Source organism: Pteropus vampyrus, unplaced genomic scaffold (genome assembly GCF_000151845.1).
Source record: "Pteropus vampyrus isolate Shadow unplaced genomic scaffold, Pvam_2.0 Scaffold4, whole genome shotgun sequence".
Taxonomy (NCBI): domain Eukaryota; kingdom Metazoa; phylum Chordata; class Mammalia; order Chiroptera; family Pteropodidae; genus Pteropus; species Pteropus vampyrus.
The window spans coordinates 4,799,332-4,816,462 of record NW_011888785.1 but is presented as its reverse complement, the minus strand read 5'-3'; the positions used below and the strand labels follow the sequence as shown (position 1 = coordinate 4,816,462).

Below are 17,131 nucleotides of genomic sequence, written 5' to 3'. Positions count from 1 at the left end.
TTTTTTTTTTTTTACAAAATACAAAGATTGTCGTTCTGCATGATACATCATATATGAAAAAATAACGTGTTTTTACTGAATTTTATTTGAAGACATTTAAGATTTTATTGTCTACCAAATGAGGAATCAGTTTTGTTTTGCAACTTGTCTAACACCATCATCAATCAGGGGAAAACTTTTCCTTGATAATTAAATGATATTCATAATAGCTAACATTTTATAGAAATAAAATCAGACAATGTCTGTCATACAAAGCTTTTTCTGCAAGGTAACTGATTTGCCTATGATCCTAAATTTTTTTTCAAGCTATAAGATAGGAAGAATTGAGGAGCTAGGTAATTTTTATAATAATGTTATTAGCAGCAGTTGATAGAAAATGCAACATAAGATTTGTTTTGTCTGTGGTACAAGAATATGTCCTATCAGACTCTAACGTATTTTTCTCTACTTGAACACAAGTAAGCATGTGCTGATTGTTTCTGGGATGACAAAATGTATAAAAAGACAAGAAGCTCGTTCTGGTTGTCATCATAAGTGCCTATTTTTATCAGCTAATATGAATGCATTGCTAAACTTAGTGAAGACAGGAAAATGGCTTAAGAGTAATATATACAGAGTTAAAATACATTTTTTTAATCCACTTAAAAGTGATTTCAGGCACTGTGGTTGTTCAGGATATAATGTTTCACGGTTTATTCTTGATAGCAATTTAATCATCAGTGCAAGCAAAAGCAAATACCTGCCCACTGTCATACACATCACCTTGTACATGTGGAATGTTCAAAGCAAGTTCATCTTCTGCATCTTCATTCTGGACGCATCTTGAATAAAAAATATCTCATAGTTTGCTCTTGATAGCAATTTAATTTTCAGTGCAAGCAAAAGCAAACACATACCTGTTCACTGTCATAGACATGACCAACCCATCTGGAATATTCAAAGCCAGTTAGTTCACCTTCACCATCTTCACTGTGGAAGTATCTTTAAAAAGTGGCACTTAGTGTAAAACCTTCTATAAATCATGAAAAACAGACTAGAGATGCCTGAATTGAATAATATTAAAAATCACTCTCATAGTCATCTCTGTGTAAACGATGTTTGAGTAAGGCTTGCCATCGCAACATTCCTTTCCTGAGAATGGAGCTGATCCTCTCTGTGTATATCATAAGTGTGCGTGCTCTGAGCTGTGGTCACTGTCATGGCTGTCTTCATTTGCTAGAGAGTCCCCTGTTTGCTGGAGGGTGGCTGCACCAATTCCCGAAAGCTCTGAAGGGAGAAGTGTTCCTTTTTTCACATTCACCAGTTCCTTTTCTCGAGCTGCAGCTCCTTGCTGTCCTCCTTTTACTCTCTTCCACTTCATTCTCCTGTTCTGGAACCAGACTTTCACCTTTAACAAAGAAAAAGAACAAACGAGCAAAAAAAAAAAAAAAGAGAGAGAGAGAGAGAGAGAGAAAAGAAAATTAAACGGACATTGCTTTCCAACATTTTTGTCGTCAACAAAAAATAGCTCCTCACAGGCTTACACAAAGACTATCAAGGAGTGACTATGACAGTGAACCAATGTTGAATTTAATCAAGTCCCATGTTCATGATAATAATTTTTAAACTTTAAGAAGGTACATACAAAGTACATTTCAATTTTATGGCACACAATGTAAAAATTAGATGAGAAAGAATTCTCTCATTTTAGGTCGTTCAAAGGTATTTGGCTTTATAATGAGTTTTTATGAATTAGAGCTAACATTTCTTAAAATTTATATTTCAGTTATATTTAACATATAATATTATGTTAGTTTCAGGTGTACAATATAGTGATTAGACATTCACAAACCTTACAGAGTGATCACCTTGATAATTCTAGTACCTGTCTGGCACCATATACGGTTATAACAATTTAATAATGATCTTGGTCAAACTTTTCTTTCCCAAGTTCTTTGCCTTGACATCTAGCTGTCAGTTCCTGAACCAACTTAAAACAAGTTCAGGGAGCTACTGATGAAAGTGTATCTGAAAGTTTGTTCTGTGCCACTGTAGTCCACTGCTGCACTCGTAAAACTTTGAGCATTCCACCTCAGAATGAGTCCATATTCTTTTGAACCATTCTTTTTTCTGCCTTTTGTTTTACTTTTGTTTTATTTTGCAAGTATGTGATTCCAAGGTAGCATTTGTTAAATGCTAACATTGAGATTATAAGTTCTTGCATTCGTGTTTGATAAATATATGATAGAACTTCTCTGAGTATATATTCAGGAGTGGCATCAATGACTCACAGGGTGCATAAATGTTCAACTAAACATGAAATACATAAAAATTATTTTCCAAAGTTGCATCAGTTTAAGCCCCCATAGTCCAGTGTGTAAGAATTCTTATTGATCCACATCTTTGCCAGCATCTGAAGTTATCAGTCAATTTTCTTCCAAATGACTATAAATGTTATTTAACCATGCTCTTATTTTGCATTCTTAATTACTAATGAAGTAAAGCATCTTTAAAATATTTATGGCCCATGTGCATTTCCTCTCTTTTGAAATGCCTTTACATATTTTGCTTGTATTGAATTATTTTTAATTTTATTGTATTCTTTATAGACTTTTAAAGTATGTTCTGGTTCATATATACAATGGAATATTACTCACCCATAAAAAAAGAAATCCTACTATTTGCAATGACATGTATAGACTTAGAGGTTATTATGCTGAGTGAAATAAGTTAGACATAAAGATAAATACCATATAATTTTACTTACATGTGAACTCTAAGAAACAAAAAGAACAAATTAATCAAAAACAGACTCACAAATATAGAGGACAATCTGGTGACAGCCATGGGGGAGGGTGATGGGAGTGCTGAGAGAAAGCAGTTAAGGGTTAAAGAAGTACAAATTAGTAGTTGATAGAGGGTCACAGGAATGGGGAGCATGGCATATGGAATGCAGATAGCAGTAAGGTAATGGCTATGTGTAGAGTCAGAGAGAAGACAGAGTAATCAAAGGGATTGTTTCATAAACTATATAAATGTCTAACCAATGTACTGTATACTTGAAACTAATAATAAAATTTTAACAAAATGTTCTGAGTGCTAATATGGCTGCTACTATATATTCTCAAAATATTGTTTCTTCTTCTGTCCCTTAGAGTCTTTTGATGATCAAAAAATCTAAAATTTAATACATTTAAATTTATTAATTGTTTCTGTTATACCTATTACTTTTATGTCTTTATGAAGAAACTTTTCTGCTGAGGCCATTAAGATATTATTCTATGTTGTCTTCTAAGAATTTTAATGTTTGTATTTTGAATTGAAGTACTGATTTGAGTATACATTACAAATAAAAAAAACTAAAATTACTTTTTCCATATTATAACACATTGTTCCAGGACTATTTATTAAATAGTCCACCTTTTTCTCAGTGATCAGTGTTTCAATTCTGTCATAAATCAAGTTTCCACATATGTACAACTTTAGTGATGCACTCAATTTTCCTATCCCTGTGACAAAACCACAGTCTTAATTATTTTAATTTCATAATAAGTCTTTATATCTGGTACAGATAATTCTGTTTTATTCTACTCCAGAAATATTTTGAATATTTTCCATCTATTTTGTAGAAGCGATTTCAATTTTCATAAATGTACAGTGCTAAAAAGAAAGTAAAATAAATGTAAATTTCCAAAGATATATTTATTTTAGTGTTCTTCAAGTCACAATACTCCAACAAAACTAGTACAGTTTTCTCAGATGTTTGCACCAAAAAAAAAAAAAAGTAAATGTTTCTCGACTCCAAATTTTCAGTGATCTATTACATTCTAATTAAAACCTTATATCATACGATACCCATACACATATTAATCCATCTGGCAATAAAAGACTAAGAAAATGTAGAAAAAAGGACTAATTATAACTCATAAAATATAGTTAAACAAGACTGATTAAAAACTAGCTGATGGATGTCTATGTACTATTACTTAATAAGAAAACATACCTACTTAGAGTTAAGAAACCGTAATAATAGGTGCCATTTATCCATTATTTCTAACACTAACGATTTGTTCAGATATTTTTAACATTATTCCTACTTTACAGATGAGGAAGTTGAGACTCAAAGGTTAAGTGACTTACCTAAGATAACACAGATGGGAAAATATGGTGTTAAAATTTAATCCTGGGGGTTCGTTTGGCTCTAGATTCTGCTTTTATTTTTATTTTATTTTATTTTTTTGTTCCTGTTATATTTCAAACTCCTACATTTTAAGCATTCAGATGAGATCAGGCGCGTTAAGCGTGGTATGGCCATAGACAAGCATTCAGATCAGAAAAGTAAAGCATATGAAGTATGTGAACTCCAACCATATGATTACTATCATTCAGGTAATTCTCCCACTCGATATAATTAGGTTTGTAAATATGACACTATTTCCCTGTACTATAATTTACGTAATTATGCTACTCAATTTAATTACCTTTGCAAGCTTAACGTTGCATGTTGTATTAGATCTTTTCCACATGAGTTGGGTTCTACTCCTGGCTTCACTTCTGACTTTCTGTGTGAATTCAAGAAAATTATACTTCTCTCTGACTCAATTTTCATATTTGTAATATTGGCATAATGAGCCTTTCAAGATTTTCCATAGGGACACTTTCTCCATGGACAATTCCAGATGGAAGAAATACATCATCATCATTGTCACCAAGAGCTGAAACATCCAGTCAAAACGATGTTGGCAGAAAATGAGAGAAATAGATTTCTTAAAATCTATACTTATTTCCTTTTCTGGGAGAAGGAGATACAGTAATTCTATAATATCAATATAAAAACCTTTCTGTGCAATTCTAAGTGAAAAAAATATAAGAATATGGTTTTAATTTTAGAAATAGTAAGGCTATTTTTTGTTGTTTTCTATGTTACCATGTGAAATTTTGCCACTTTAATTTTTTAAAACAGACTGATAAAAGACTTCATTGTTTTCAGTAGTAGCTATATATACACATGCATATATGAATAAATGCATACTAAATATATATGTATACATATATATAGGTGAAAGCTTTTGATAATTATATAGTAATTCTAACACCTTTATATACTATTTTCTTTAGGGGTTAGGTTACATATTTATAGTGGAACTCTATGAATTAGTAATGGAAAGAAAAAAGCAACAAATCCATGATGGGTACTTCTTATGAAAATAAGAATAAAAACTTCAAAAGTCAATATATTCAAATTATATTATAAAATATTGGGGTAGATTGAAATAAAGAGAGGAAGATTTTTGGGAAAAGGATGTTTTTCTACTAACATCACATTATTAAAAAAAATAAATCCAGAAAAGCAATCACAGATTATGTCAATGTTGCTATTATAATAACAATACAGTTTTATAAATAAAGACACTTTAATTTACTATCGCGTTATAATTCAGCTTAATTGGTTAGATTGAAAAAATAGCTTTTGCTTTGTTTTATTTTTAAGGTAGCTAAAGCTTAGTCATTTAAATGCCTGACACGTCATTAAAAAAATAAATATGCTATTTATTTGTATTAAAATTTATAAGTGTTTTTCATATAATAATCTGCATTTAAGTAGAACAAAACTAATCTCACATGTCCTTGGTGACTTGAAGTATCTATGAAGTCATACATTCATATACTTAATATCTAGTAATAAGTACTGTGATAGATCAAAGATGGGAGGGATTGGAGTAAGAAACGTACAAATAAGTAAGACAAAGTCCTGACTCTCAAGGTATTCACAGAGATGTAAGTAACAGTATACTGGCTGAATTTGAAACCTCTGACATAAGGATTAGCTTCCTATTTTAAAAAATATCCTTAAACTGTTTACTGGTCTAGTTGGAGTTGTTGCCACCCCTCTTTTGAGACATACCCCCAATGGTTCATGAGATGGCATAAAACTCTACCCCTGTGCTCAATGTCCCATACTGCTATGCTGCCATACAGTTATTACAAAAAATTATTTCTTTCCTCTGAGAATCTCATGCTCTTACTGTTTCTGGCATCTAGTGTGCCTTCTGAATTTTTTGTCCTAGTAACCTAGGGTAACACCAAGGTTCTAGAAAATCTAATCATCAAATATTTTGTATACAATTAAAAATATTTGTCCACCTTAGAGCATGATACATAAATTTTGTGAACTGTTATTATTTTATTGAGGCTTAAAGCCAATTTTATCTTCTAGTCTGCAATTTCTTTGAAAAGTGCTGAATAAATGAGGTTTTTTTAAAATATTTTATTTTTTTCAAGCTTGAATCTAAGGCAAGAGTCTGTATAGGTGTTGTGCTACACAGTACAATTAACAACTCAGATAAAAATAAACTATTCCAAAAATCTGAGTAATGAAAAATACTATTATTTATGAAATCAAAGAACTATGAACCAAAACCTACAGGCTCTTAATATCTCTGCATGCAGATAATATTTTTTTTCAAAAAAATCTTCTTGTTAAAAAGTTAAAAAAGTAAATAATAGCTAGCTATATTAGTAGTGAATATTTAAATGTTCAGTTATAGACCTTTTTAGAACATCTGCTTATTATAAAGAAGTCTTGCTTTTTATCCCTTTACTGACAAAATATTTAGTATTTACATTGCCTTGCTGATCAAACTCCTCTTTAAATAAATAGAAAAAAACATTTATTCACATATTGACTCTATATACTGAAGAAAGCAGTCGTGAATTTTGCTGTGATTAACTCATTTGAATGATGTATTTCAGAATTTAGAAAGCATATTTTTTGTCTTTAATAAAAATAGTGTAAATGAGAATCATTGCTGCCATTTGCTAAACATTCATTTTGTCTCTGTATTTAATTTATTTAATCATTTACATTACAACCTTCTATGTATAAGTTCACAATACTTGTCCTTTTAGGGCTCACAATATATCACAGAACACAAATGAAATATGTATCCCTACTGTCATATAATTTCCTAAGATGACCAGAGGTAAATTGATTGATCAAAAGTTAAATCTATATAATTCCGTAACCTATATTTATATATAATAAATGCCTGTCTTTTGAAGAAATAATAACGCTAAACATCTGCATGAAAATTGAATATTTCAGTGACATATCTAGATGTCTCTAAATATCTAGAATGTGTAAATTTAATATTCTGACTGTTTCCATTTGTATTTGAGAACTCGAAATACTATAGACACTCGCAGATATTTATTCACATCTTTACTATATGAAAACATGCAAAGAGTAATTGTATAAATACCATTTTCAGGTTTAATCACATCTCCTGTGATTAAATTTGGTCATGGCAACTGATCTGGTAAGGTGAATAGGTCCTAGAAAGACTTACCCAAGTAATACCGTGTCAAAATCAGTAGCTGAATTAAAGAATTAGAATCAAGAATGCTCTATAAAGTGGCGATATAAAAGGGAAAAGAAACTTCTTTACTCTTCCTGCCTGAATAGATAGCCTTGCATCTGATTAAGAGAAGGAATCTTTAGCTATCTTCAAGAAGCCAGTGGGAGGGAGCTACTAATGGATTCTGCTGTTTCTACAGCAATGTAACATGCAGTTGGGAAGTGGTTGTGCGTGTGTGTGTGTGTTGGAGGGAGAACAAGGTTAGGACATATTTCATGACTAAAGATTGGATAATTTTTAGTATTTTTTATTATAAAAAATAAATATAAGTAACTTAAGTGTCCAAACTGGTAGTACATATTATCAAAGCAATATTAAAATTACTATATAAATCTAGTCATTAAAAATTGCTGTCAATCTCTGTGTGTTGATAATTAAAGACAACCATAATACATAGATTGAATGAAAATGGTAGATTATGACAATTTTTTTCAAATCAAATTTATTGGGTGACATTGGTTAATAAAATTATACAGGTTTCAAGTGTACATTTCAATAATATATCATCTGTGTATTGCATTGTGTTCACCACCCAAAGTCAAATCTTCCATCACCATATATTTGACCCCTTTTACCTTTATCAATCCCTGCCCCTTTTTCTTTAGTAACCACTAAACCGTTGTCTGCGTCTATGAGTTTTTGTTTGTTTGTCTTGTTCACTTGTTACTTTCAGTTTCATATCCCGCATATGAGTGAAATCATATGGCTCTCCACGTTTTCTGTCTGACTTATTTTGCTTAGCATAATAAACTCAGGATCCAACCATATTGTCACAAATGGCAGTATTTTCTTTGCTTACGGCTGAGTTTTTAATTTATGCACCACATCTTCTTTAACCAATCATCTATCAAAGGACACATCGGTTGTTTCCATGTCCTGGCCACCGTGAATAATGCTGCAATGAACATTGCGTTGCATATATCTTCATGGATAAATGTTTTCAAGTTTTTTTGGGTAGATACCCAGAAGAGATATTGATGGGTCACATAAAATAAAGATGGAATTTCTGTTTGGAGGACTGCCTCTCACCTTTATCTTCTATTTTAGCACAGTGTTTATTACCAGGGAATCATACCCCTACCTCTGTAATTTTCACTTTTGAAGACTGTTCTTTTTTATTTAGAAAGCTCACTATTGTACTCCTAAAACATTTACTATTTTACATGATTTTAAGCAAATTGAATACAAATTAGCTATTGGCGGTTATGGAAAATTAACATATTGAACAAGAAATAACTACTTTCTGAGGTAAGAAATGATATTCTCCATAACAAATTATAATGGTATGGGTATTATTACAAGCTAATTATATGTATCACATTCTACTTTCCAATAATGCACCCAAAGTAACCGTTCACATGAAGAACAAAGTTCTTAGGAGACTGATTCTTTTTTAATTTGACTTTTTAGAAATCACACCATAGTAGGAAATACCAACAGTCATACCTCTTTCTGTTATATCTGATGAAATTCAATTCAAACGACCTATTTTATTAATATACATTTACAGTAAAAATTCACTTTTCCTAATCCTAATTTTTACACAATATAAAAAAAAGATATACTTTTTAGTTGTTTTAAGTGAAATATTGTTTACCTAAGTATTACATGAATAAATAAGTTCAGCAAATCTGAATGGAAATATCAGAACTAAATGAGGCACTTTTCTCTTTTACTGTTAAAAAAAAAATTCTGAATAACAATTCTTGAATACATGGTATTTGTATATCCTGAGCATTTATTTGTCCTTATTCAAAGTACTGAGATCAACTAGAATGAAAGCTTTTGTTTTCAATATCTTGCATAATCTTTGGGATAATTTTAATAATAGTAACATATCATGTTCAGTATATACCATTTGAATGACCTCGAATAAACTTTACTCTAGCAATTGCTTAATTAATGGAAAACTATCAAATATAAATATTTGGTTAAAACATAGGAACTCACGATTCTTATAAAAATGGTAGAATATTGGCAACCTTTTATGATTCAACTTCATTAATATTCTAGACGACTTTAAGTTCAATATGAGAATATACATGAGCCTTCAATACACATTCATTAAATTTAGGGACTATCTCCTAGATCCAAGATTATATTATAAGAACTTATAATAATAATTATTACTATCATATGACTGACTATACAGTGACCACAAAAATAGGCAATAATTTCAATAACTGGAAGAAGTTCAAAATAACAAAAAACTATTCAGTGTAAAAAATTAGAAGAGATAAAAATATTAGAAGTTAAACATACTTCCTAAATTGAATATATCTCTGAGGTTTTCATGAGGAGTCATGAAAATAGGAATACTAATTATTATAAAGTTTTTTATAGCCAAATTCTCTAGAAATTATTTTCTTGAAACTGGGTTTATTATTTTATAGCTGTCATAGAACATATGCATATACTGTTCTATATACCTATTTAGGTAATAGAACATCTCTTTATAATTGAAGATGTCAACACAAAATGTGTCGGTTTATCAAAATTTCCAGAATCTTTTAGATTATTTTAAAATGACATGAATAAAAAAATTTAATGTATATAAGAATAGTGTGGAAAAGGAGTAATCTTCCATAGCATATTTTTTAACAATACACTTTAAACGATGATCCTGTGATCCAATGCATGATATGTTTCAAAATATTATTGTTGATTAAATATAAATTAATATATTTGTGTCCGTTTGAGGAGATAAGGAAAAAATTGTGGCAAATTCAGAGATTAATGGGAAGAATTAACCTTACTCTTTCATTTTATCAGTTTGATTAATGCTTACAGCAAGAATCTTTAGAGCAAATTTCAATAAAGTTACTAAAAAAGAATTATTTTATATGTGTATGTATTTACATACATATACACAAATATAAATGTATAAGTATATGTGTCTATATGTATAGCTAGAGATATATCTGTATATCTCTATCTATCTATTCATCTAATTAATTACATTAAAATACAGATTATATATTCTCATGGCTGTTTCAATAAGAGTAGGGCCATATTTTTCTGAGATTTTTTTCTATATTATTTCAAAGTTGGATAGTTACATTTGTAAATGATTAGAGATAAACTACTTATTGCCCAGTCTTCTATTCATACAGCTAATATTTCTGAAAGTTAACTTATGGGAGGATTGATTTGTTGATCTGCTCTTTATAGATCTTGCTTTATTATACAGAAATAAAAAGACCTTAAATTACTTTTCCTACAACATAGCCTTTGTTTTGTGGAACCTAAGGCAGTGCTGAATCTGGATTTTAGAGCTCAACACACATTGTCAATATGCATTTCATTTCTTTTTAAAAAACAGCATTACTCAGGAAATATCTCTTTTCATTTCAAACTAAGATTCAGTCCCATATTCCACTAACAAATCCTTCACCCTGTGCTATCCCCGTTTGCCAGCTGGAGTCAAATCATGTTCAATCTTTCAAAATAGCAGGCACACCAGGATTTAAGCAAAATAAATATCTTACTGTTACTTTAAGTGACTCTTAGATACTACTCTAAAGAAATGAAAAAATATTCTAAAATCATTGGCTACACAGACTTGGATTACCTTAAATAGATAATATGTCTAGTCATAAAGATATAATTTAATAGCTAAATAACTAAAAGTATCCATATAAATTTGTAGAAATAAGCTTTCAAAAGGAGAGGAATTGTGTAAAATGTTGAGCAAAAGACAAAACCACTGTTTATTTGGAACACACAAAACATTCTTGTTCATAGTCATCCAAAAAATGGATTCCTATTTTGAAAATACTTGGCATTGAGCCATTTAATGATTTATGAGTGACAAATAAAACATAGTCCCTTTCATTTTCACTAGTGGAATATGATCCGACGAGGTGTGATTTTCCATTTATCTTTGCAGAGGTATCATGAATTCGGTCTATCTATTCTGGCAATCCCAGTTTACAAATCTGCAACATTGCACCTTCGATTAGCTCTGTAAAATGATTTTGTGAAATAGAAGGATCTCCTTTCTTGCTATATATGTCAGCCTTAACTCTATAAAAATGTCAATTTTGTCATTCTTTGTATCATTTCATTCAGGTAACTTCTCTCTTCTTCACACTGAGATATTAAAAATTTGGCAGGAGCTTTATCGAAGTACATCTGGACAAACAAAAAAAGCCAGAATAAGCTTGTCAAACTTAAAAATACCTTGGGACAAGACTGATTGGTTCTTCAACATATTCCAAGTAGCTCTGCCAAGTGGAATTAGCTGTTGATTGAGAAGGGTATATGAGAATATGTGTAAACCAGAAGCCGAAAATTAGAAGCCAGAAGATTACTGGCGTGATAACTGTTCTGCTATTATATAATTTTAAATATTTGAAGCTCAATTTTGTTTTAGTGTTTCCATTTTTATTTAACATAAAATAATTTGCTTTAATTGCTAGGTGATAACATGGAATTACTCTGCAGAATGAGGCTCTTTTTCCTTTTTTTTTTTTTTTCTACTTCTTTGGCCAGATAGAGTTCGAAGGGAATTACAGACTTCCCTGACCTGCATTACGGAAGACACAAGAATCTGTGTCTTTGTGAGATTTCAGAACTACTCTTCAGGTAGGGATTTGAAAATTTGAGTCTTGAATGATATTCAACAATTTAACATAACTTACCTTTTTTCTAAAAGAAAATATAATCATTATTGTGAATCTTTATAATCACATGTATGTAGCCCATCATAAAATGTGAGGCAGGTATATTGAGTAGTAATATAAACAAGGTAAAGATATTTATAAATAACATTTCAGTTACATATATGCATATTTTATAGACAGGTAAAATTTCTAGATAAAAGATGTCTAAAGATTATTTCTGATTAAAAAGCACATTTGATTTAGGAGAAAGTTATTTCTATAAAAATTCTGCTATTGATTTAAACTATTTAATATTTATAGTTTTCTGCATTTATATTATATACATATAAATTCTATGTGTTTGAATCTTGAAAGGTTTTTTAAAAAATCAAAAACTAATATTTTAGGAAACTAAAAAATTCTATTAAAGTTATGAAAAATATTGCACAATATCAAATAAGTTATATTCTTTGGAATACACATTTAAGTCACTTTACTAAATCATGTTATTTTAATGTATGGAAAACATAAAACTTGGAGAATGAAAATGAAAAAAATACATATATATAATTAGAATATTTTACATGTGGAAATCCAACAAAAAGGTGTTATTTAAGAATTTATAGGGTCAAGATATAGATTACATAGATAAATAAATAGCACTATTGCCAAATCAAAGTAATGGAATAATTGTATCATGATTAAAAGAAGATAAATAAAAAAGTTCAGTTTATAACTCTATGTTTATAACTTTAAAAGCCCAACCTTAAGAAAATAAACTGGAAATATCTCGCTGGGATGAGAGCCCTGGTACCTTGTAGGAATATGTTTTTAGAACCATAAGGGGGACTAAAATTTAGCAAAACTGACAGCATGCGATATTTTTCTGATAATAAAATTCAGGCCAGAAAACATAAATAAAGCCTTTGGATTCTTACTTTAAGATACTTCATGTGTTCAGAAGTGTAGAAATAAAATGAACACTTGTCATAACCAGAAACATTCCCCCATACAAGCCTGTCATTCCTCTACTGTGACATTCAACACTCATCACAGTTGTTAATACTTGTTTCATCTTTGCCCCTTCCATAAGTTCTAGTAGGATGTCTAGCTTATTTTAACAAAATTTTATTTCTGGAATCTAGCTCAACAAATATTCATGTTAAAAGAGAATCAATTCTCTATGCATAGCAAAGATTTTCCCCCTCAGGATGATAGCTGTGCTTCATAGTTTATGCTAAAAAATTTTTCGCACCCATTATGACTTATGAACCTGAGTAGAAGAAAGACGAAGTAGTTTTAATTTACATTTTGCACTTTGGGGAGATTGTTACTTGCCCAAGAATACATAATTCTAATTGGGAAATCTAGGATTTTTATTCAGAGTTTTCTCATAACAATTTAATTTTCTGCCTAACAAATAGAGGCCCTCTAAAGACTTAGTTTGTGTTTTTGGATTCCACATGCATGCATCTCCTTTTTATATCATCTTGCAAAACTCCAAAGAAAAAAATTTATAGGGTAAAAAAAAAAAAATCTTCTGCATAATACAATTTTCAATTCTTTAAAAACCTCATTATCTCTCAAATTAGATTGTTTTTGTAATGGCCTCCAACAAAATTTGCCTTCCTTCCACGCCCTTAGGTGGCCCCCTCCTACATGGACACTAAGCTTGGTCATATGACTCGTGTTAGACAATGGGACATTAGTAAATTAGTAAAAATTAGTAAAAAAAAAAAAAAAATGGGACATTAGTAAATGGAAAATTAATGATGCAACCAGAGGCTTTGAAAGCCCTTGAACATCGGAGTTTTTCCTCTAAATACTCCTGGGAGTATTTCTACCACCATTGAAGCATCCTAGGATGTTTATTTGATGAAACCACATGTAACAAAGACACACTGTCTCGGCTGAGGCTGCCTAGATCAACCAGTCTAGTCACCTCCCAGTTGACTACAGCTCCATGAGGGATCCAGGTAAGGCCAGCAGTAGAACAGTCCAATTGAACCCAAATCCCTGACCCACAAAATTGTGAGCAAATTAAATGTTGGTTATTGTTTGAAGTCACTAAGATTTTTAAGTGTGTTTTTTTTTACACAGCAAAGTTGAACTGCTAGAAAATTGAAAAGGGCCATTTTAAAAAAGAAAATATTAAAATTGTGTATGTATATATATATATATTTGTGTGTGTGTGTATAAATAAATTTTTGCATATAATTCTTTCCCAAGAATGGCAAGTCAGTTAAAAAGAAAGAAGAAATATCCAAAAGACCTTTAAAATTCCCAAACAAAATTTACAAAATTGCTACTAAAAAGAAATTTTTCTTAACCAAAAGTGAAACTTCTGCCCCATAGCTTGTCTCCAGAATAGCAAGCCCAGATCTTGACTTTTCTCTTGAGTAAGATCATAATATTGCATCCTATCATTTCTATAGATTGGAAGTAAACTCTAGTTTTTTATTTCCTTTATGTATCATATAAAACATGGCTGCATTTCCTAGAATAAACTGTCTCTGCACAAAAAGTTTAATGTGCAATTCCCTGCTCCTTTCTTTTTTTTCTTGCTCCCTGCTAAAAAAAATAATAATAATAAAACAAATGTCTGATGATGTAGATTTTGGATTCTGTTTTCCAGAACATCAAATGCTGTACACTTATAGAGATAATTTCGTATTGAAGTTCAAGAGAAGGAAAATATTGTGCTCTATAATTTAGTACTAGTCATAATATTTAATAAAAAATAAACTGCCAATAAATAAAACCACATAAAAGTCTTCCTTCGTGTATTTCCACTACCCAGAAATATCCTGCTAAATGCTAGAATTTAACAGAAAGAAAGCAGATGATTTAAGAAACTGGATAAAATAACTTGCACTCTTAAGACAGTATTAATTTGTACACACCCTGTTGATATGTCTTTAGTTCCAATGGGATCCCTAGAGGAGGTGCATACAGTGAAAGAGGAAATGAGACTCTAGTCCTAACAGTGCCAATCATAACTGCACTGTCCATAAAGATGTTTGCATTTGCCTTTCAGGAATGTTTTTCTAAAGATTAGCAACAGTTAACCATCAGTAGGCTAGATTCTCCAAGTTCAAATCAGAATCCATTCAAGAGTGTACTGGGAACACTATTGGAGTAAATCACTTGCCATTCAAATAAAATTCAAGAACCTAAAAAACAGTATGTCTTATTAACTGAAGTCCACAGATCATTAATAATTTCAAATTGTTTTCTAAATGAATGGGTACCAAAATTTTGAATTTCTGAGACTAATACAATTTTGAAAATATTTTGGAAAATGGGGTAGAAATATTTACCAATGATCTACGTGCCCTTGCTCCCATCTTTTTCCAGCCCCCTTGAACTTAAGTGGCACAATTGACTATTTCCGGGCATTAGAGTGTAAATGGAAGTGACATGGGTCATTTCCAGGTGAAAACATTTAAAGGTCAATGCTCGAACCTCCAACTCTTTCTTACCTCCTGTGGTTACCAAGGACACCACATATTGAGATGCCAGAGAGTCAGACTGGATCCATGAGTGATTACTTGGAATGCTGGACTTGTAAAGTTAGTATAAACAATGAGCAAATAATGAACTTTTTTGGTTATGTCATTGAGGTTTGGGGATTAATGTGTTAGGGCAACATAACAGACTCTATTCTAAGCAATTGAGAAAACTAATGTGGGGTTGCCAACTTTCAATTATGCCAAATAAGGAGGTTTCGAAATATAAGCAAATAAAATTCCTCACCACATGCCATTATTATACAAAAGAAATAATATTTTAAAACCAAAAAATATAGAAAGGGTCAATCGTAGAATAAAGAATGATTCCTTAAACTGAATCAATGTAGTTTTCTTTAAAATATCACTATCTTATCCTTAATTTTATTTTGCTGAGCGAAACTTTATCATGAAGTAGAACACCTGTCTTCCAAATGGCGTTTAAGAACCACAGATCTAGATATTTCAAAGATCACGAGAGAAGATTGTTGACCCAAAGCAATTAAAAATATATCATGTCAACGTCTGACTTTACCTGTCTTTCAGTGAGATCCAGATTAACAGCTATCTCATATCGCCTCAGTCTGGTCAGATAATTATGATGGGCAAATTCTGCTTCAAGTTCTCTGATTTGCTCTTTGGTAAAAGCTGTCCTTTCCTTCCTGGGTTTGCTATTGACTTCTGACTTGTAATTTCCTTCCTGGGAATCTGAAAAAAAAAGTAAGAGAATTAGATTTAGTTTGTTCATTCAAACATATTCAATCATAGCACTCCAGAAACATTTATTGAGTAACTACTTTTTCAGGTATTGTGTTAGACATGGGGAAAATAGAGACCAAAGACAATAAGACAGACCTCACCTCAGTGGGGTAAGTTTATGTATTTTTTATTTTTTCAATATATCCTTAAGTAACTCACAGCCTAGTTGAGGGAGTATCTAGTTTTTTTTCTTTTGAAATATGAACAAAAAATTTAACTTCTTTTAATTATTATTTTTATTTTTATTTTTATTTTTATTATGGTGACATTGGTTAATGAAATCCAGTAAGTTTCAGGCATACCAAAAAACAAAGAAGTGATCTTCTACATGATCCAGTGATCCCTCCACTGGGTATTTACCCTAAAGACTGGAAAACTTGTATCCAAAAAGATATTTGCACAGCCATGTTCATAGCAGCATTATTCACGGTGGCCAGGACATGGAAGCAACCAAAGTGTCCTACAATAGATGATTGACTAAAGAAGCTGTGGTACATATGTACAATGGAATATTACTCAGCCATAAGAAGAGATGAAATACTGCCACTCGCGACAATATGGATGGACCTTGAGAAAATTTAACTACTTTTAATATGCTATTATAATAATAAGATAAACCAAAGCCTCTCTGGAAAGTAATTTGAGATATAAAATTTAGTCTGGTAAGTTGCCTAACACATTTACTTGAGGTCTAATTATAATTGAACAGAATAATCTTAAAATGTAGTAGTAACTCAGTATATGAATATTTAAGCAGTTAAATGTTTAGTAATTGGACCATAAAAGTCTGCTTAAGCTCAGACGAAGCATATGTAAGAGTATGTGTGTATTTATTGGTCTTTTAATTTCTATTTAAGTTTAG

The 17,131-nt window shown here is 30.8% G+C and overlaps 1 protein-coding gene across 1 annotated transcript in view; it reads right to left on the bottom strand.

Annotated features, from left to right (window-relative positions):
* Window positions 1–13: 13 nt before the first annotated feature.
* MEOX2 (mesenchyme homeobox 2) overlaps window positions 14–17,131 on the bottom strand; it is a 64,799-nt gene continuing 47,681 nt past the window's right edge. Inside the window, exons 2-3 of the mRNA XM_011362899.1 lie at window positions 16,046–16,218; window positions 14–1,387 (exon numbers count right to left, since the gene is read on the bottom strand). Of these exons, the coding sequence (XP_011361201.1) occupies window positions 1,163–1,387; window positions 16,046–16,218 (398 nt within the window). The 3' untranslated portion in view covers window positions 14–1,162. The remainder of the gene's footprint in view (window positions 1,388–16,045; window positions 16,219–17,131) is intronic.